Source organism: Carica papaya, chromosome 8 (genome assembly GCF_054855325.1).
Source record: "Carica papaya isolate Zhongbai chromosome 8, ASM5485532v1, whole genome shotgun sequence".
Classification (NCBI taxonomy): domain Eukaryota; kingdom Viridiplantae; phylum Streptophyta; class Magnoliopsida; order Brassicales; family Caricaceae; genus Carica; species Carica papaya.
Genome location: NC_142316.1, coordinates 33,505,361 through 33,526,609, shown reverse-complemented (window position 1 = coordinate 33,526,609; position 21,249 = coordinate 33,505,361). Strand labels below are relative to the sequence as shown.

The 21,249-nt window shown below is 32.6% G+C and overlaps 4 protein-coding genes across 4 annotated transcripts; 2 read left to right on the top strand and 2 right to left on the bottom strand.

Annotated features, from left to right (window-relative positions):
* Nucleotides 1-3,757: 3,757 nt before the first annotated feature.
* LOC110810632 (NDR1/HIN1-like protein 1) lies at nucleotides 3,758-5,016 on the top strand. Its single transcript, XM_022036853.2, has one exon. It carries the CDS (start codon nucleotides 3,979-3,981, stop codon nucleotides 4,612-4,614), a length of 636 nt encoding a protein of 211 aa, XP_021892545.1. The 5' UTR covers nucleotides 3,758-3,978; the 3' UTR covers nucleotides 4,615-5,016.
* A 2,260-nt stretch (nucleotides 5,017-7,276) lies between these two features.
* YLS9 (Late embryogenesis abundant (LEA) hydroxyproline-rich glycoprotein family) lies at nucleotides 7,277-8,418 on the top strand. Its single transcript, XM_022036849.2, has one exon. It carries the CDS (start codon nucleotides 7,492-7,494, stop codon nucleotides 8,164-8,166), a length of 675 nt encoding a protein of 224 aa, XP_021892541.2. The 5' UTR covers nucleotides 7,277-7,491; the 3' UTR covers nucleotides 8,167-8,418.
* A 1,388-nt stretch (nucleotides 8,419-9,806) lies between these two features.
* LOC110810591 (uncharacterized) lies at nucleotides 9,807-10,991 on the bottom strand. The gene has a single exon (XM_022036803.2). The coding sequence runs from the start codon at nucleotides 10,715-10,717 to the stop codon at nucleotides 9,968-9,970; it is 750 nt and encodes a 249-aa protein (XP_021892495.1). The 5' UTR covers nucleotides 10,718-10,991; the 3' UTR covers nucleotides 9,807-9,967.
* Nucleotides 10,992-16,535: 5,544 nt separating this feature from the next.
* LOC110810633 (Double Clp-N motif-containing P-loop nucleoside triphosphate hydrolases superfamily protein) lies at nucleotides 16,536-20,922 on the bottom strand. Its single transcript, XM_022036854.2, has 3 exons — nucleotides 19,317-20,922; nucleotides 18,533-18,743; nucleotides 16,536-17,724 (listed from the first exon to the last, which is right to left on the bottom strand). The coding sequence occupies exons 1-3, from the start codon at nucleotides 20,489-20,491 to the stop codon at nucleotides 16,639-16,641; spliced, it is 2,472 nt and encodes an 823-aa protein (XP_021892546.1). The 5' UTR covers nucleotides 20,492-20,922; the 3' UTR covers nucleotides 16,536-16,638.
* Nucleotides 20,923-21,249: the final 327 nt, after the last annotated feature.

The following is a 21,249-nucleotide window of genomic DNA, read 5'->3' as shown; positions in this document are numbered from 1 at the left end:
TAAGAAAGGGACCACATTGCATTGCATCACCCAAGTCACACAAACATTGTTTAAAACTATATGAGTGATAAATCGTTGTTACATAATTTAGATTTTAATAAAGTTAAATCATAAATTTTTCCTCAATTTGAGCGTATCAATTATTTAATTCAACAGCTATTTATATTTTCATTAGTATTGAAAAATATAAATTCGAACGAAATTTAAATTTAAATTTTTATTAATTTAAGATAAACAGAATCGGAGTTAAAAAATACAATGAACCGATTTCAAATTGTACACTTTATCGATAAAAATTACAAAATCACTTTAAGTAATTAATATTTTTCAACATTTAATGTATTTAAAAATCACTTTTCATTAATTTAAGAATTTTTTTTAATTTTTTTTTTTTAAAAAAAAACATGTTGATCATAAAAAAGTGTGGGAAGAGAATATGAAGCTTCCTTATCATGCATGTGAACCATTATTCATCGACCAATTGATATGACTTGTTGACTTTTCGACATTTCATATTATATTATATACATAACAATATAATAAATAATAATAATATATATATATGTGTGTGTGTGTAATAAATCCATATCTATAATGTTACAATGTAACATCCTAATGTTTCTAGACCCCGAGTTAAAAAGGCACCAACACCCATAGTGGTTTAATTAATCATATATATTGAAATTATAATTTAGCCCACAAAAGTTATCCCTTTCTTACGATTCCCGTCCTTTTTAGTTTTTGGAGTTTTCCGCGAAAAGAATAAATAAATAAATTAATTAATTAAAAAAAAAAAAAAAGAAAATTCGAAAATTTTGGGATATATCCGGAGGGGGCGTGGGCAGGGAGCGCGTGGGCATTGCAAATAAGTCATGGTGCTTGTCCCGCATGCCTTCCGCCAATATTCCCCTCGCGGAGGCGGTATTTCCCTCCTCTGGTGATTTACACGCGCCTAAATATGTTAAGACTCAGAAAATAATAATAATAATAATAATAATATATTTATTAAAAAAAATTAGGAAAATAATTTTAGGGGGTTCTGATCTCTAGGAAGATCTCCGCCTTTTATGAAGACGGCAAAATGGGGCTAAGAATCAGCCTCTATGTCAGTGCCCTAAATCTTAATAGTAATTGTAGGTCCAAAAATACCCCTACCCTTTGGTTTATTTACATCTCTAAATATATATATATATATATATATACATACATAATCAATGTTAATTAGGTACAAAGTCAACTCTTTAATTAATTTTAACCTGTTCTTAATGAACTAGTGTTAGAATTCAAAGCATTATTACAGATGTGTCTGTCAGAAAAATTTCAACTTGTAGTGCCTTCAGCTTAGTAATAAGAACATAACCTATGTTATATTTGGTACGTTCAAAATGATTATTGCATTATTTTAATCTAATTGATCGTAAAAAATAATTATTTAAAAATATGATATTAGCCAATGATAAATATTTGAATGTATGTGTGTGTGTGTGTGTGTGTGTACATATATATATATATATATATGTATATATACAACCCAACTATTGACTAGCAATTAGAAGTAGAAAAAGGTAGTCCCCTCATAAAATGAATTGGAAATTACAAATAAAGTTAAATTTGGTTAAACTATATGTAAACTTTGAAAATTCAAAGCAACATTTATTGACTTCTTTGAATCAAAATGTACGAGGCATGGGATGGACGGTGAGTTGGAGTATTAATTTAAAACGAACTATAATCATTTTGTTTGCTATAATATGTCCTATACTTATATATATATATGTATATGTGTGTGTGTGTAATATGTATATATCATCTTAAGGTGGAATATTGTGATGGTAGGTACAACGTCAAGAAAATCAATGACAAAAATAAACTTGTGATGGTGGGTACAGGTCACATATATTATATATTATATCGTATTGTATTTTTATTAAAAACAATAAAGTTTTCATGTTTATAATTTAATTTTATTAGTCACGTAATAATATATTATGATGATTTATTAATAGAAATAATAATATTTGATCGTGTTGTACAACTTGATTAACAATATTATTTTAATTAACTATATATTTTTGTAGTCAATTAGGAGTCTCCTTGAGAAGGATTAAAATAAATAATAAGATTTTAAATTTGAATATAGAATTATACAGTGTTGACCAGACCTTCGATTGTTGACAACACTTGATACATGACCATATATATAATCGTCGGACCATATATATATATGTGTGTTTTTTTGTTGGGTAAAATGTAATATTGTAACTCCATTAATTAATAAATTTGACAAAAAATTGAATGAATTAATAGAATTGATAATGAGGGAAACTTTTTTGTTAAATAATTAATATCTATTATATATATAATTAATTTCACATATGTATATATATATATGTATATGGTTTTCTTCATTATATATAAATATGTAGGGAAAAGGGGAAGGTACAGAATTAGAAATGTCTGAAAAAAAAAACATTACCTTTCCAGAAAAGATAATTCACTTTTAAGACCAAACTTTAATTTCATAGGTTTCATAAAAATAATTATATGAGAATGTATGAATTCTTTTTTCAATAATAATTTTAATTGCCGTCTTTTTTTTTACATTGAAAAAAGTATGATTCTTTGTATCCTCTACATCACTCCACAATTCACATATATATATATATATATTTGTATGTATATATATATATATATGTGTGTGTATATATAGGTTTTGGTGATGAGGAGATGTATATTCTTGAACCCAAGAAAAAGGTCGGGGAACCTTCCATATCGCGATAAGTGGGTCCCGGGCATCATCCCTTAACGTGTTTGATCGGCTTCCCTTTCCCAATCGACGGTTGTCACCCAATCCGACGGTCATCAGACCACTTCCCCACGTTTTCTTTAATTTATTTCTTAATTTCGAATAAAAATTCATATTGAAAATAGTGATTTCCATATTTACCCCTTTCTAATTAATATTTTTGTTGACTGGGGCACACCACAAACGTTGGTCTTATATGTACTTTAAAGACTTTTTAAACACACCTGTTACTTTTTTAAATATTTATAATATTTTTATTGACGTCATAAAAATAAGATAAAATATTTTTTAATTAGTAAAAACAAAGTAAACGTAAAAAGCACGTCAAAAACATTAGCTTATAATTACGAAGCCACTACCTAATTAACCTTCCATACCAACTCTCTTCCTATTTGTTTTCACACGAGTGATGCCAGCATGTCGTATGGATATTGTTTTTAATTTATTTAATAATTATAATATTATGAAATATTCTAATTATACAGAAATTAAATTTGTTGAGAAATATTAATTTTTATTTTTATTTTTTTAAATCAGAAGCTAAATTTGACTTTTCACCACGAGCAAAAGTCAAAAAATTGATAGCCATCAATAAAAAAAAAAAAAAAAAAAAAAGGTTAAATGTATCGTTGTTGTCTTCTTAAAACCTACTGTTATTTACAGTTGCCATCTCCTTATTTGGTTTACACTACTTATACGACGCCGTTTCTGCTTTCTAAGCCAGAACCAAAACAAACAAAAAAAAAAAAAAAAAAAAACTGGTAAGTGGTAATTACGGATATTCTCAAATGATTATAAAACAGAAAATTATTACTTAAAAGTAGAAAATTCTAAAATATGTAGAATTGTTAAGGGAAAAAAGATAAGTAGAACACAAATTAAACAGAAAGATACTGAAGTTTGAATTGGGAAAAAAGTATCTTATATAAATATATACAAACTCACTAAGAGCAGAACAAAACTATACTTACTGGCCATTTTTTCTCTCCCTCACTCTCTCTCTCCTTCTTTTCTTCTAAACATATTATATATACCCTCATAGCCACATACCATAAATCTCTTCAAAACAATTCAGGAGAAGAGAAAAACCAATATTACTATCTCATAATCTTCTTCTTCCACCTCTTGAGCAGAGTACGGACCCGCTGTAGTAACAGTTCTCGGCACCAGCCATGTCTGCCAAGGACTGTGGGAACCATGGGCACAGCAAGAAAAAGATGATAAGGAAGATCATCTGGGCGATCATAGTTTTCCTATTCATCGTCCTGGCGACGATTCTCTTGATCTGGGCCATCCTTCAGCCCACCAAACCTCGGTTCGTGTTGCAAGACGCCACCGTTTTTGCCTTCAACATAACGGCGCCAAACTTTCTCACATCCAACTTCCAGGTTACCATCTCCTCTCGCAACCCAAACGATAAAATCGGTATTTACTACGACCGACTGGATATTTACGCGACCTACCGCAACCAGCAGATCACTCTGCGCACCGCTCTGCCGCCGGGCTACCAGGGCCACAAAGAGATCGACGTCTGGTCACCCTTCGTTTATGGAAACTCCGTCCCCATCGCTCCTTACAATTCCATGAGCCTCAGCCAGGATCAGAACGCAGGCCTCATCTACGTCATGATTAAGATCGATGGCCGCGTTCGGTGGAAGGTCGGCGCTTTCATCTCCGGCCGGTACCATCTGTACGTCAAGTGCCCTGCGTATATCAACTTCGGTAACAAGCCTCCCACCTCCGGCGTCTCCATCGGCGTCAACGCCGTCAAGTACCAGCTTTTACAGCCCTGCACAGTCAGTGTTTGACGGAATACTAAAGCTGAGAAACTCTGTTAGACTACACTATCCTGGTGACGCCGTCAAGTATCTGTTTAGTCATGCAGCACGGATATTCAGTATTTCTCTTTTATCTTCAAATCTCTCTTCTCTCTATCTTTTTCACGCCGTTAATTTTTCTTTTTTTTCTTTAATTCCACAAATATTATTTTTTTTTTAAATTTTCAGACAAAGGGCCTAGAAAGTATGTGGATGAAGAATTGTACATTTTGCTATAGAGAAAATAAATGGGTGAAAAAGAAAAAAAAAAAAAAACAAGATGGCAAAATTGCAATATCTGATTAATTAATTATTAATGTTTGTAGTTGGATTATTACAAAAAAAAAAAATTGTGCAATAATAATAATAATAATAATTATTATTTTTAATGTATCTAGTGGAGGTTGAGGTGTCATTTTTCTTTTAATTTTTTAAAAATATTTTATTTTATTATTATTATTTTAATCGACATTGGATCTTTAAAATTAGAAGTGTGATGAAGCTTTGAATTATGGAGCCGGCAGTGTTAATTAATTAATTAATTAATTAATTTGCTTCCTTGTTTTACAATTTCTCTACATATTTGCATGATTAGAAGCTCCAATTAATTAATTAATTAAAAGGTGTTATGTTAATTCTTAAATAAATAAATAAATGAAGTAAACTGTCGGTGTGATTGTGATATATCTTTTGTTTTGGAGTTTTCTGATATACATGTGTATGTGTATGTGTATATGTATATTCAATTTGATTATCATCATTTAATTTTGTCTACAAAATGATATTATTTTTATTTTTATTTTTTTTTAAATGATCCAAATCAATCTCAACCTTATCCTACAAAATACAAATTTTCTTACCTTATCTGAACATATAAAATCAAATGTATTATTTTTTTCTTTTTTGAGAAATTGATGTGCATTAGTTTTGACATGTCAAACGCTGTCTACCTATCAATTACGTACATCAATTCCATAATTCTATAATTACATGACAAATGCAAAATTATATGTTAATTACTTAATTATAAGATTATAAATAAATATTTAGTACGTTAATTTTACTTACTGGGAATTTAATTTGGTTGGGAGTAGTAATTAATCGGGACCTAATGAATAAATTATATTGTATGGTGTGTATTGGGTTGATCACATCACATGGGGGCATAGTGGTGGTCCTTTTGAATCGCTCTTTCTACCTACTAAATAATTGCGTGTTAGAAAATGACTTTAATTAATTTGTAAGACATTTTAGTATAATTTTAATTTAATAATAATTATTATTGTTATTGGGTTTAATTTTAGTTTAATCGTTATAACTTAATCAAACACTAATCACCATAATTTTATTTAAATTTATAGTAATTAATAGTAATAATTATCATTATTATTGTATACGTGAAGGACTATAAATGAGATATATATATATATATGTATCTGTGTGTGTATTTTAATTATAGCATTGTGATGACTTCAATTAAATTAACCAAATAAACATTGTAAAATACTGTAATTTTATTTCGACCATACTTATATCCATGTAGATATAAATTAAATTAGTTATCTTTAAATTAATCATATAAAGTCACTGAATATATATATATATATATATATATTATTATAGAGAGGCTATGCGATGAAGGAGCACCATGTGCCCATCAATCTCTCACATTTTACGCGGGCTTGACCTTGATGCGGGTGAGATTGAGATGAGTGGTGTATGTCTGGGTAAGATAACAAACTATATATTAAAAATATTATATCCTATTTATGTAAATAAGAAGACAAAAACAAGTAAAGTTCATTGGATCATGTCATGACCAGAACTTGGATGTCACCTTATATATATGTATATACGAATGAAATATTTTTTAATTAATTTCATTGCGTACAAATTAATATTATTTAACAAAATACATATAATTAAAATGAAAATTAGACTCTTTTAACGTTTTAAAAATTGATTAATAGTATAAACAAGAGTAAATTACAAAAAGTTATTTCAGGTCCAATTATGAACAAGTGCATTTTTAAAAAAAATTAGAATTCAGTCCAATAAATCAATTAAAAACATTTAAAATCACTACTACTTTTATAATATTTAGGCTCAGGGTCTCTGGGGAGAAGTTGCTGTAAAAGAGGCCCAAATAAAAATACAGGCTCAGAGATCTGGGCCGGTAAAAACCAAATTAACTACGAGCTCAGAAATCCAATTAGAGGTTACGTGAAATTTAAAACATTGAATTGAAAACGTAATAAAAAAATATCAACGGAAAAATAGTATTTTAGAAATAAAACTTTGAATGCTAATTTTAATATAAGAAAAGGAAATGTGCTGCTAAAAACCCATATGTGTGCGTTTTCAAGTTGACAAAGTAAAACCATGCAAACTGCATATTGTAATTACAATTAACTAACGCAACTTGTGTTATGACTTTTGGAACCCACCAATCACTATCAATCTCCAATCCCAAATTAAAACCCCATAAGACAAAATAGAAATAAAGTTAATTTGGAAATTGCCAAGAACCAAGTCTTAAGAAAAGTCATCAAAGCCGCGTGCCGTGTCATCTCCGCGCCCATTAAAATAACACGCAGCCAACCTCCGTACGCGCACAATCCCCCTAGTAAATCCTTTCTCAGTCTTCGCCTTTTCAAACACTTCCCTTTTCAATTAGTTCCCACCCATGTAACCTCTCTCTGTCTCTCTCTCTCTCTCTCTCTATATATATATATATATATACTTGTACTCTCACCCAATTCATTTCCATTAAATTCCTATCTTCTTCTCTATCCGTTTTCTATTGGTTTGTAACTTTCTCTGGTTGTCTTTCAATTGAGTTTCTCTCTCTGGGATTTCATCAAACACATGGCGGACAAACAACCCGGCTTGAACGGTGCATACTACGGCCCCGCAATCCCACCTCCCAAAACCTATCACAGTCATGGCCGTGGCTCAGGATGCGGGTGCGGATGCTGCTGTCTCTTCACCCTTCTTATCAAAATCGTTGTTTCTATAGTTTTTCTCCTCGGCCTGGCCGCGCTCATCGTCTGGCTCATCTTCCGACCCATTAACAAGGTAAAGTTCCACGTCACGGACGTGTCATTAACCCAGTTCAACCTCACTAACTCCAACACCATCCACTACGACCTCGCTCTCAACATCAGCGTTCGAAACCCCAACAAGAAGATAGCCGTCCACTATGATCGCATCGAGGCCAGGGCTTTCTACGAGGACGCGAGGCTCAAGGTCGTATCCTTGACACCCTTTTTCCAGGGTCACAAGAATACCACCGTACTGACTCCGGTCTTTAAAGGGCAGCAAGCCGTCTTTTTCGACGCTGAGAAATTACAGGAGTTTAACCAGGAAACAAACGCTGGGGTTTTCAGCATCGACGTGAACTTGCATCTAAGAGTCAGGCTGAGGCTGGGAAAGATCAGGATTGGCACGTTTAAACCCAGGGTAAAGTGTGACTTGAAGGTTCCTGCGAGCTCCTCTAATGGCGTCTTTCGCACAACCAGGTGCGACGTTGATTTCTGGTGATTGTCGCACCCGGCCTCTATGACCGAATCCGTTGATTTCCTTTTTCTCATCATATTTTCATCTTTCGAATTTATTTATTATTCTTTTTTTTTTTTGTTTTTTAAATTTTAGTATTTACGTCGTCGTTTTTGGTTTTTACCCGTGAGATATGTACGCTCTTCTCGTATATATACCTGATTTTATATATATTTCTTTCTTTGTATTTATTTATATTACTTTCGATGTGAATAAATAATTATTGTTTTTGTTTTCCCCCTTTATAAACTCATTTTTCCAATTGCTGTAGAATTGATGGAAAGATAATTTAAATGAATCGGTCACGGTGGATAATTAAAAAATTATAACATAAAGATGATAATTAAATAATGTTGGAAGGTGTCGTAATCGTTTTAATTATGATAATTAATTACCATTAATGTGACCGCTCCATGTTTTTGACCGAGTAATAACATAAATACTTACTTGATCAAGGCCAAGCCAACAATTGAAAGTGAGACGTTACACGGGGGTTTCTTGACCCCCGAATTGTCGTCTTTGAAACTAGTACGATAAAAATTCTGTCTACTTAAATAACGTGTGTATACACACATACAAATGCCACTAAATATATGTAATTATATATGTAATTACAAATGGAACGTTACCCATCTAAAAAAAATCAAATTAGCACCTCTAATTACGTATTTGTTACAGTTTAATTTCAAATATCTTAATATTAAATTTTCATATCAAAGATTTATAGTTCGATTTTTTCTTGAAAATAAGGTCTTTGTTATATTCTTGTTCCATTTGATTTATTTAACTTTAAATTTGCGCATGTTTTTGTTTAAAATAGAGTCTTAAAATTATTATTTCTTCAAACAAATAATAAATTTATATAAAGTGATAAAACTTGAATTATATAACAATAAGATGTTCAAAAAAAAAAAACACTGAAAATTAGACTCCAAACTAAATAAGTTTAAAAAAATCAGTACGACGATAATTTTTAAAGCGCTAGGACACCCGGGTTCGGATGGCATTTTAGGTCGAGCTAACTTAATCCGACTCGTTCGAATCAAATCTGTTAGAAAGAAGAAGTCCGTGTTGGATTAAGAACAGGTTTTGATTTACATTTCATAGAGACAAGTCAGGATTTGAATTTCATAAATGTCATGGGGTTTGGAATTATAGTTAATGCTCACTTCGGATTCGTGAATTGGGCCTGGGCTAGAGCCCATAACCAGACCCACATAACCCCTCGTATCCACCGGCTTTAAATTAAAATATTTATATTACATCATTTTTAATTTAATTAAAATAATAATGTTTAACCTTAAAACTACAACGAAAATTTACCCCAGTAATTTTTTTTTTTTAACTTTTCGAATTCCAAAAGATCTGCCAGACCAACGGCCGGTGGAGTGCCAAAAAAATTAACCCACAGCCATAAAATTTGTTGGCAGAGAGGTGTAAATGTTTCACCTGCACAAACTCCTTTTAGTTAAACTACTTTTAATGCAATCAGTCTAACTTATCTGTCCTCTTGCCTCAAGTGGACCCAGGTTATGACGTGGCACAATCGTAACGGTTTTCTTACAAGCAAGTGAAATTAAAAAAAAAAAAGAATAAATAAATAAATAAATAGAGAGAGATTAATGTACTAAAACGATAAAGTTAAACGTCTCCAAATTAAAATGATTAGTCTAATTTAATTAGTCAAAGCAAAAAAACATAATTAATTATAAACATTAATTGACAAACTACGCATCAAAGAGACGACTGATGTCTCCGCACTCCGATTTTTTTCCGGCCAGTGGTTTCAAGGACCTTCGGGTTTCAAACAAAAAGCAAACTCTTCGGCTGTCTCCATGCTTCCAGCCGTCTCAAGTGAATTTACGTCATTTTCCGGCGAGAGCGGAAGGGTCGCATCACGGCCAGGAGAAGGCGAGGGAGTGTAGTACGGAGGGGAAGCGCAGGGCGTGGAGAACGGGGTTAGATTGAAAACCATTTTCTCATCATCATTAACGTCGATCGCCACTGCCTCGATCTCTTGATTATCTGCCGTCAAAACTCCGTCGCTCTCGACACCATCTCCGGCGAAACATTCCTCCAGAGAGACCCTTTTGGTCCTTTGACGATCAGCCCCTGCGGATGGGTGGTTAGGTGTATCACCTCCATGTAGCTCTCTCTCCTCTTCCTCCTTAATCGTGAACAGGAACCTGGCGTGTCCGTAAAGCACGGCTTGCTTCCATTTGGCGTCGAGGTCCTCCTCACTCTCCGGTTGGCGAGACTGGGTCGCCGGGGAAGATACGGGAAGGGCAGGAGAAGGAGCACCGGCAGGTTCAATCCGGGACTGGTTTTTCCAGCAGAAGAAGTAGAGTAGCTCCTTCGACAGCGGCGTAGAGTGAAGCTGGTTGCCACTCAACACGTCTATATTCCCACTGTCAAGGGCCCGTCGACGGAATCTCCGCCGTCTCCACAGAGCATAAGTGAGCTCAGCAAGTATAGCCACTAAAGCGACGGCAAACACGACAATCAACCCAGTGCCGATCTTGCTTAAGCCTTTCATGGCGGATGATAATAATAATGAACGAAATAATAACGAGCAACTAATGGATATACTTAGCTTTTCCTTTTCTTTTTTTTGTTATGAGTAGTGACTTATAACGGATGGTTTACCGGCAGGTGACCTGGAAGAAGAGGGAAAAAAGGGCGACGGGGCGACTGGCGTAGGAGGTTGCCGGTGGTGAAAAGTGTTTTTTCTTGGGAAATAAAACACTGAGGTTTTTCTTCGAAACTTGAGTTGCTAGAGGCGTTAGCCAAGACAGTTAGTGATGACATGGACATGAAGAGCAACGCTGACGTGGAATTTTATTTTTCATTTTCATAATTTCTATTAAATTTTGAATTAATAAGGCGGGTGAGAAGTCGTTTTCTAATTCCTATACCAATTTGTAGATGATTGTCATTACAAAAACGAACATTGGCTATTTATTATTCATTATAAATTTATTAAATTTAAACCCGAATCCATGCTAATCCGTCTCTCTTTTTGTCATCAATTTAAGTCGGATTTGCTTCGAATTCACATTTTAATAAAAAAAAATTTCGTTCTAAATTCAATTTAGATAGATTAAACTAAACAGATTTAGATTTAAAATATCATCTTTTAATTGAATATAAATTGAGAAAAAAAAAAATCTGTTAGTTACTTTACGTGGTCTATTCATTTCTTCTTTATCCTTATCCGATTCTTATTTATACCGTGACTTAAAATTTTTTTTAAAAAAATCTATTAAAAAAGAAAATGTGTGGTTATAAATTTAACTAAATAGTTAGAGAGAGTGAGATCACAATTTAAAATTATATTAAAGTATAAATCTTAACAATTTTTATTTTACAAATATAAACAAATGTAAGTATACATTTATTTATTAACCAACATAAAACAAAAACACAAATTTCATATAAAATTTATTTTTCATCTAAAAAAATTTAAAGTGATTTATATATCCATCAAACCGAGATTGGACCGAAACGTGGCCCATTAGGTATTAAGTATTGGGCCTAATCAAACATTGGGTAATCAATTTGGCCCATTAGGTGCAATTTTGGACTTTTCATGGTAATCAAATGTTTTAGTAAAGGAAAATTCAAATAATTTTTTTAAAAAATTTAATAATAAGGTATTAAAATTGATTTAATGACATTCTTATGTCGCATTTAATTATATCATTTAATTCATGTATCTTAGTTGATATACGGAAAATTAATTCGAGGGATTTAATATCTAATTTCCACCCACCATTCACAAATAGGTAGTGGATAGAGGGTACCAATTTGCTATCACAAAACATACATACATACATACATACATACACCCATATAGACGAGTCCTTTGATTTCTCTTGGAAGCGTGTGTGCGATCCTCTCTTTTTGACCAAGATTCTAAAATTATAAATCCACTTCTCTCAATTCCCCATAACTCAAGCACATCGATTTTGTATGTATAGACTCTCTCCTTGGATCCCTAACTCATCACTTTGAAATCATCATATACCCATAAAAAGAAAAAGGAGAAGACACCCACCAAAAGAATGAGAATTTGAAAGATAATATGTTATATCAAGAATATATAAGTTCAAATGTTTACGTTATACATAACCCATTTAGTAATATTCCAAGTAGAGAATGATGGTCATACATATAGGTACAAAAATTTGGAATATTATTGTGTAGATATGGTGAAAGTGTGGGACTTTATGAATAGGATCCTGGATTTCCCTTACTTTCATGCAAGAGAATTTAATTGACGTTATGAGAGAAAGTAGAAATGGAAAAAAAGAAAAGAAAAGAAAAGAAAAGAAAAGAATGGGAGAGTGACCTTATAGAAAAGGGTAAGCTCTCCTTTTCTTAAAGACTGCAAAAGAGAGAGAGTTAATTAAGGTGTGTGGAAACTTTGTCTCCATTCTTATACTGTCTTTTTTAAGATGCCAACAACAATCTAATCCAATCTTCCTTTTTTGGTGGGTCTTGTTTCTTCACAATTTTGAACTTTTGTATTTTTTCTGAAATCAAAGCAAACTCCAATCCCTATATAGTTTTCAATCTTGTCTACCTCCAAAACAAACCAAACAATGCATATACATATACATAAATATATTCATATATGTAAATGTATATGTAGAGAATTCATGAGAGCCTAAAAAGAATACCATAGTTTTCTCATCACGCTGAAAGATTCCGTTCGTCTGCTTTTCTTGCCCTTCACTCTGTCTTATGCTTACCCACATGGAGTTGCTGCTACCTGGCTAGTACTATATACATATATGTATGTATATATATATATATATATATATATATATATATATATACTTATCCAAGGCAATCAACAAAAATGCAGTGAAGTTTATAAACAGCTTGTATTTTGGGTAGTGAAAATCACGGTGATAAAATTAGGGTTTGGATGATAATTATATTATGACTTAAGTTAAATAAATGGTAATTAATCACGAGAAATATAATTAATGCTTGTGGATATATATGATCCAACTTAGAAAGAATTGTAGCAGTAGAGATATATGTATATATGCTAGGCCCAATAATCTAAAGAAGAAAAAGTAGATAAAAGGCAGACGAGACGCATACATATATCTATCTATATGATCATGGGATATATATGATTAGAGTTGCAAAAAGTTCATTGAGCATTAAAAAATGGTGGTTATAGAGAAAAGGTTTCCAAAGTAGAGAAAAGCAAATGGCTGTTAAAAAGATAAAGAGAGATACATACATATATATATATATATATATATATATATATATATATATATATATATAAGAATAAAAGGCATACAACATAGTTGTTGTCTTAAATGAGTAACGAGGCTTATGGCTCAAGTTTGGCCACCACGATGCGGGACTCATAATTTTTCAGATTTGTATGTTTAGTTGTGTATTAGTAAGATAGTAATTAAGTTAATTAAAATAATTAATTTTTTAGATTTATATATTTAATCAAAATTAATGATTTAATTTATTAATTTATTAAGTTAATTAAGATAGTTTCCGTGTGCTCTAAGTATGGCGAGGTGTAAGAATGCAGGCGAAAAGTAGAGAATGGAATTAATGGTGGCAGGTTGTAGATGATGTCAAAGCACTAGTAACAGTGTATGTATATACAGATATACACACAACCAATATTTATTCACAGTGCTTCAAATTATTAGCAGCATAATGCAGAAATAAACTCCCACTAATTTATGTATACTACTGCTTTTCAACTAATCCAATTCACACTGCATTAATTAAATAAAATTTAGTTTTACAGAATCAAAACATACGAAAGTAATTAAAAAAGTGAGATTTAGAAAAAAAAGAAAGATGAAAAAGAGGGAAGCTTTTGTATTGCTTTAAAAGGGACACCCACTTTCTGCAATTTATACGAAGAACTGCTTTATCTTGCAACTTCCTGCTTTTGAGGGGTTTAATTAATTTATAATTTTATAAAATAAAAGACTTGGATTCCATAACACTCAAATCTCTATCTCTATCTTTATTTTTATAAAAAATCTGATTGGAATAAGTAAATGTTTCCTCAAGAGGGATATCTTTCGCACAATCATAAAAGTAGCACATGATTACAGACATAATCCATCTATTGATCCACAGATTCAATCAAACTAGCATTACATACGTATACACACACACACACACACACACACCCAACATTCCACCATTAGTTCAATCAAATGATTCATACATTTAACCAGTGTATACAATGAAGTTTCTTGTAATGACCACCCTTATATCTGTTTAATCATACCCAATACTGAAACTTAGAGTTTGTTTTTTCCCTTTCAAATGTGAGAAACACACGTTGGTTGTACCATCCAAAGTCTTTGCATTTTGCTCGTAAAGTATATAAAAACAAATACAATCAAACGTATGCATGAGAATTCCAGAACCACCACCGCGTCTTGTGCTAGTAAAGAAATGGGATATACGTAAAGATTAGTCGAGAGAGGAGGGAGAAGAAATGGGAAATTAGTTTATATAAATATGATATAATGTTTCCATCTCATTAAGTAAAAGAAAAGAAAAGAAAAGCTAGAAAAGGAAGTAGATGGGAGTAAGGAGGCTTCTTCCTTTTTAGGAAATTAATCATATCATACATTACCCCATATGTAAATTAATTAATATCCCAATTTTATTTCAGTTCATAAATTGTTTTTTAAAAGTGGGAAAGAAACGACAAATTCTCTACTTATGCTTATGGGTTTTAATTTAAAGTAATTGGAACAATCTTTTTGTGATTCTAAAGTGGTAATGTCTTTAAGGTTTAAAGAAGAGATGCTTAAATAATTAAATATTTTAATTTAAAAAAAAAAAGATATGTAACTTTAACTTTTTAATTAATTTGGATTAATGAGTCTGCAACTTTTCAAAGATGAGAATGTTGGGTTGAGAAAATCAAAGGAATTGAAGAAGAAGATGAAGAAGAAGAAGAAGAAAAAAGTTCATTCTTTTACAAAGCATCAAAAGCAGTGCTGCTCTCTTGATATTTCTTAGGGAAGATTTGCTTTTTCCCTTGTCTGAGTATAAAAGTTGCTTCTCCTTTGCACAACACTTACGTTATGGATCATACCTTAATCAAATAAATTTTTCTTCCTACATTTTCCAACATTTTTAATTAATTTACTTATTATAATCAAATCATATATATATATATATATTGTCTATAATTCTCTTAAAGAGAGAAAAAAAAAAAAAAAGTTGATGGCTTGTGATTAATATGTATGTATGTTTGTATGTATATACATTTATCACCTATTGATAAATGGATTCAAGTGATGATTATAATATATAGCTTAATTACTTTGTCTTTAACAGAGATTATACATAGGGCAAAGACTAAAAGCATATTCGTGTATAATTATACAATTAATCAACATTTATTGATTTTAATTTCTTATTAATTTATTATTATTATTTTATGTATATATATATATATATACATATAATTAATTAAGATCCAACCAAAGTGTACGGATGCTCTTAGCTAGATAGGATACTTTTGGTCATGTGTTAAAGTTTGATCCAACAAAAATTAAGCTAAGCTTACCAAATATTTTGCCCCCTTTAATACATTCATGTTGTATTGTTAATTTGAAGGAACTTACATAACATTTTTGTACTTTATACACTCATTATAGGTTATATCCAATTTTTGTATCGATTCCTTAATGTTATATATATATATATATGTATATACTTCTGAATAAATGTATGTATTTTTTTTTTCAAAGTAGAAGATGCATGCATTCATCAATTATATGATATGTAAATAATAATTATAATACTACACAAGTTATTTTTAAATGAGATCGTATTTTAATTCAAATTTACCATTTTTTTATAAAAAAAAAGAATATATTAACCATTAAATTAGAGAGTAATTAATTTTAATGTTATAATTTTCTCGGTATCATAAGGTAGAACTTGAAAAGTTAAACTATAAGCTATGGGTTTTTTTTTTTGAACATCCGATGAGGTATAAACTATCACTATAGTTTTTTCGGTGCGATATTTCCGCATTTTTCAAATTAAAATTGTATTTGAACAATCAACAATATTTTGATTAGATAAGTGATATATTATTTTTTTTATAAAAGATTATGAGTTCAAATTAAATTATACATATTTATTTAGAATATTTATGTATTTCTATTTTTTTTTTTTATAAAAATGTATAATTGAATCCATCAAACCTACTTAGGAGAGAATTAAGGTCATGGATGGCAATATACAAGGAAACTGATTCCCACATCGATTCTACCTAATTAATTAAGAACTGGCTCTGCTCAAAATCTATAGAGACGTACGGCTAAATATTGGAAGACAATTTCTTTTTCTTTTTATAGAATAAAAAAAAAAAATAGAAGAAGAAGAAAGAGTAAAAATAGAAACAAAATTAACAGATACAGATTATCATAACTCTTGAGTTCTGAAAACGATACAACTATCCACAGATTCAAGAAGTCCAATATCGTCAATGGATTCAACATCCTGATCCATACTCTCATCATCAATCGAAATGTTTAGATCAAGCGACAGAGTCTGCTGATCCATTTTCTCTTCTTCCTCGTCTGATTTTTGCTTCACAGGAGGGGAGCAGGCTCTTGATCTCGAGCTAAAGCTTTCACAGCTCAAAATAACAATGGCGTCCCCGAGGCAAACCTCACCGACATTACTGCTGCTTATTCTTCCTCTTTCAATTGCTCTTTTGAAACCAATTTGAGAGCAATAATCCGCTTGCTCAACATCTTCAACCAAGAAAACCCTGTGCGGGTTGCTACTCACTGCTTCTGCAAATCTTTCAATGTAACTGCAACTTTGCTCATCTCTTGACCTCTTGTTTCTGCAGTCTTCAATGGAGTCAGCTCGTGTGGACGAGAAGCTGCTTAGCGCAATCGAAACGATGGCGTTTTGGGACCCGAAAACAAGCCTAGCTAATTCTCTAGCAATCTTTTCCTTACCTTCCGCATCAACACCTTGGAAGAAGAGCCAAGTTTCTTCTTTAGTCTCTCCATGGTTATCTCTTATTTTATTCCCTTTCCTTCTCACCATACCAGACCGGCATCTTAAGATGGTGCTGGCGATTTCAGGAATGACATCTTTCTGCCACGGAACCTTACTCTCCAATGCAGTGCATAAAGTTGTAAGATTCTCAATGTTCGGCTCTTTGAATCTCTGGATATATTCCATCTCCATAACATCACTGGAAGAAGCTGAGTTAGGGTTTGATGAAAATGGGGTTTGGGGATTGTTAGGGTTTTGATAATGATGATGATGATGATCGGTTGTGTATAATCTCAAACTGGGTTCGACAGGCCATTGATGGTTGATGTGGTGTAGATTAAGGGTTTGCTGGTCGTATGAAAAACCAGATGAAGATGATGAGGGCGATACAGAAGGATTAAAGGTTAGGGTTTTCTCAGATGGGTAAGGGGACTTGTGGATGGAATCGCAAATTAAGTTCCACTTTTTGCAAAGGTTCTTGATTTGGACAGTGTCCTGTTACAGAGAGAAAATCAAAACACACGAAAAGAATACAAAACAAAACAAAAAGGTCTGTTCTGAACTCATTATGTGTTACAAAGAACTGAAATCCATGATTCATAACATATATATATATATATATATACACACACACACATTATAAATAGACACGTGTGTGTGGGTATATAAATTACTCACTTTTTTTTTTTCCTGGAATGATATCAATTTACAAGTAAGTCTATCATTTTTAAGAATAATAAATTAATATTTTGATCAACTTAAATATTTTTTACTTCTTTATTTAAACAAAAAATATTAATGTTATACATGTGCTATTTCAGTTATCCTATTTTTAATTAAAAAAAATTAAAGTTAAAATTCATACATTTTATATATTTCCATAGTTATATGATATTTGCACATCAAAAATAATATAATCAACTACATACACAGTATATACTGGAACAGATAATATCATGTATAGGAGTGAAAATTCTCATGGTTTGTTGTTATTTACATTAAAACTTGTTTGTTCTTTTTCTGGGTTTGCTGCTTTTTATAATTTAATAGAAATTGCGTTCACAGTTCTGTTAAGCACATTATATTCATTCTGCAGGAACTAAATTGATATGCTTGATCCTCAACTCAAAAAATACACACACACACATATATATATATGTTTGAAAAGTAAAGAATCAGCTACGATTATGTACCCATGTCTCAAGCACGTATATGTGTATGTGTATTTTATCCCATATATATCTAAATGTGTGTGTGTGTGTGTGTGAAAAAATATTTAAGACTGAGATAATGAAATTATAACCTTATCTCTGCTGCTGCAAACGGCTTTCTGCTCATCTTTGTATTTTTGGAGCCATGCAGGAAGGTTTGAAGTGGAGTCATCACTGCTTTGCAAACTTCGATCAGCTTCCATCTTGAAGTTGGCTGAGCAATCAGCACAGCAACTCAGCTGCGTCTCCTCCTCTCCAACTCCATTTTCACCTTTCTTCCTGCTGGATTCACTTTGTAGCTCACTGCACAAAATCAAAAAAGTTTTAACACCAAAGTTATTAATTTATTATAAGCCCCACATTTCAGTATATACGTAATACAAGTTGATTTCATGTCCCTTTGAAAGTTCATCAAACGGATAATCAGCTTCAAAATCAAAAGAAAAGATCAAAAGAAACGATTTTTACTCGAGGAAAAAGAAATCTGGTTGAGTTTATCAACTTATTTTAACCAAAAATCTTCATCTTTAATCATCATCTTTCATTTCTTGTTCAATAAAGCACGATTAGCTCACACATTGTTCAAGAACAAAAGTAGACCAAAAGTGAAACTTCATTTTTCTCATTGCCTTTCATATTTATAAATTCATCTAGATCCACAAGCATATATATATACACACATATATAAATATACACTACATCAGATTAACATATGTGCTTTCTCTTTTAAAAAGGTTAAAGAAACCAGTGTTGATTCTTCCTTCAGTCTTTTGAGACGCAAGAAAACTAAAGTAAAAATCAGCCATAGTACTATGTATAGATTATAAGAGTAAAATCACCCTTAAACTGCACCAGGAGACTATTTTAAATTCTTACCTGTCGGTGATGAGACTCAAGCTTAAGCTGCCTACTGGAATTGTAATAGGATGGAGACCCCAAACAGCTTCCAGTGAAGGATATCCAGACTTGCATCTCATATAAGTTTGGAAAGTAGCAATTCCCATGAGCCAAAACCTTCCAGTCTCACCAACGCCACACGCCAATTTACTAAGATCCATGATCATATGCTCCACAGGACTATAATATCCCCTTGCTTCCTCATCAATACCTGAACTACCTCTGTACTCAGTTGCCCATGCAAGATCTCCCAAGTTTAATATTATCTCTCTTCCCAAAAACCCCCTAACAAGGCTCTTTAGCTCCTGCAGCTTCTGCTCAATCTCTGCTCTGCTTAGATGACCCAGAGAAGATAAAGATAAGGTTATAAACTTTACTTCTCTCAGTCCCTCTGGTACATCTCCTTTGTCGAATTTTTCTGCTACTCCTCTAATCACACCTTCAATAGTCGAAAGGCACTCTCCTACAATCACAAAATTTCTCCTCCTTTTGTTCATCAAACTGTTTATAACATGCCTAATGTCCTCGTTTCCGATAGAATCATCTGATGCTTTTGGTTTGCTTAATACTGCTTTTGCTTGAACACTGTTGCTCTCTTTAGTCTTACGACTAGTAACTGAAGGAGCAGTCTGAGAACAAATCTCTAAAGACACGGCTTGCTCAACATTGCTTTTCACTTGAGTGCTGGAGAAACCGGCTTCTCTCATAACTCGACTAACACTAGGATCGTCTAGAATGGAGATTATAAGCTGCTCTAACTCTATTTTCACAGTTAAAAGCGGTTGCTGCTGGTTCTCGATGGAGCCGCGGCGCTGGTGAGCCTGAGCGCGCTTGAAGGCGGCAACCAAGGCGTTAGATATGGAAGGATATTGGGAATGATGAGGAGCCAAGATGGGGGCAGATGTTGAGGCGGGAAGACGGTTGAGTGCAACATTGAAGCAGAGCTCTAGGGCTTTACACTGGAGCGGATGAGAATGGGATTGGAGACAAGCTGTTCGGAGTAGGCCTGTGGAAGCTGCAAGCATGGTGTTAGCCACATGGAGCGGAGTGACTTGCGCATGGCCTCGCCGTCTAGCAAGAGTTACAGCTTGTTTGACGACGCTTGCAGCTTCTGGGGTTAGAGCTTGTTGCACTGTGCAACCTCCTGCTCTCATCTTGCTTGCACTTCACAAAACCAGTACTAATATATATAAACTGGAGCTGCTGTGGGAGGATCGATATGGATGCAACATATATAGAGATCAAAAGGGAAGATGTAAAATAGAATTTAGGTTCATGGGTGGTGCTGGGAATGGAGGAAAGAAGCAGTCTTTACATATGGGTTTGGATTGGGGAATTGAATGAGTATATGCAGGAATGAAGTTGGTGAGGAAGATAGAGATATAAGGAGAGATAGGGGGTATGCTTTTCTTGTAGGTGAGGTAAAAATTGGGGTCCAAAGTCGATTTTGTAGTGGAAAGTGGAATGCATGTGCTGACAAGCAGGACGAATGCAGCAGTATCAAAGGCAACTCAGCTTTGCTCTTTCTCTCTTTCTCTCTCTCTCCCTCAATTTTGATAAAAGATATATATGCAGTATGCTGCTCTCCTAAGTGGGCCTCTCTCTTTTATGCAAAGTATTATATATATATATATATCATTAATATTATCATATGACGATATTAACACATATTAACACCTCTCCCTCCTTTTCCTCTCTAGAGAAATTAGACAATTGCAAGATTCAAATAAAATCAGCTGTTAGTGAGATAATTTAGACCCTTAATTGGGTAATCAGATTGAAAATGTGATGAAGATTTAATTTTTGGAAGATGTTGATTAAATGGAGGAGGGAGGAAAGGTGTTTTTCATTAGATCGAGGAGTTGAAAATGTTTTGAAAGGAATTGGGAAGTGTGTAGGGATTTTGCTTGGC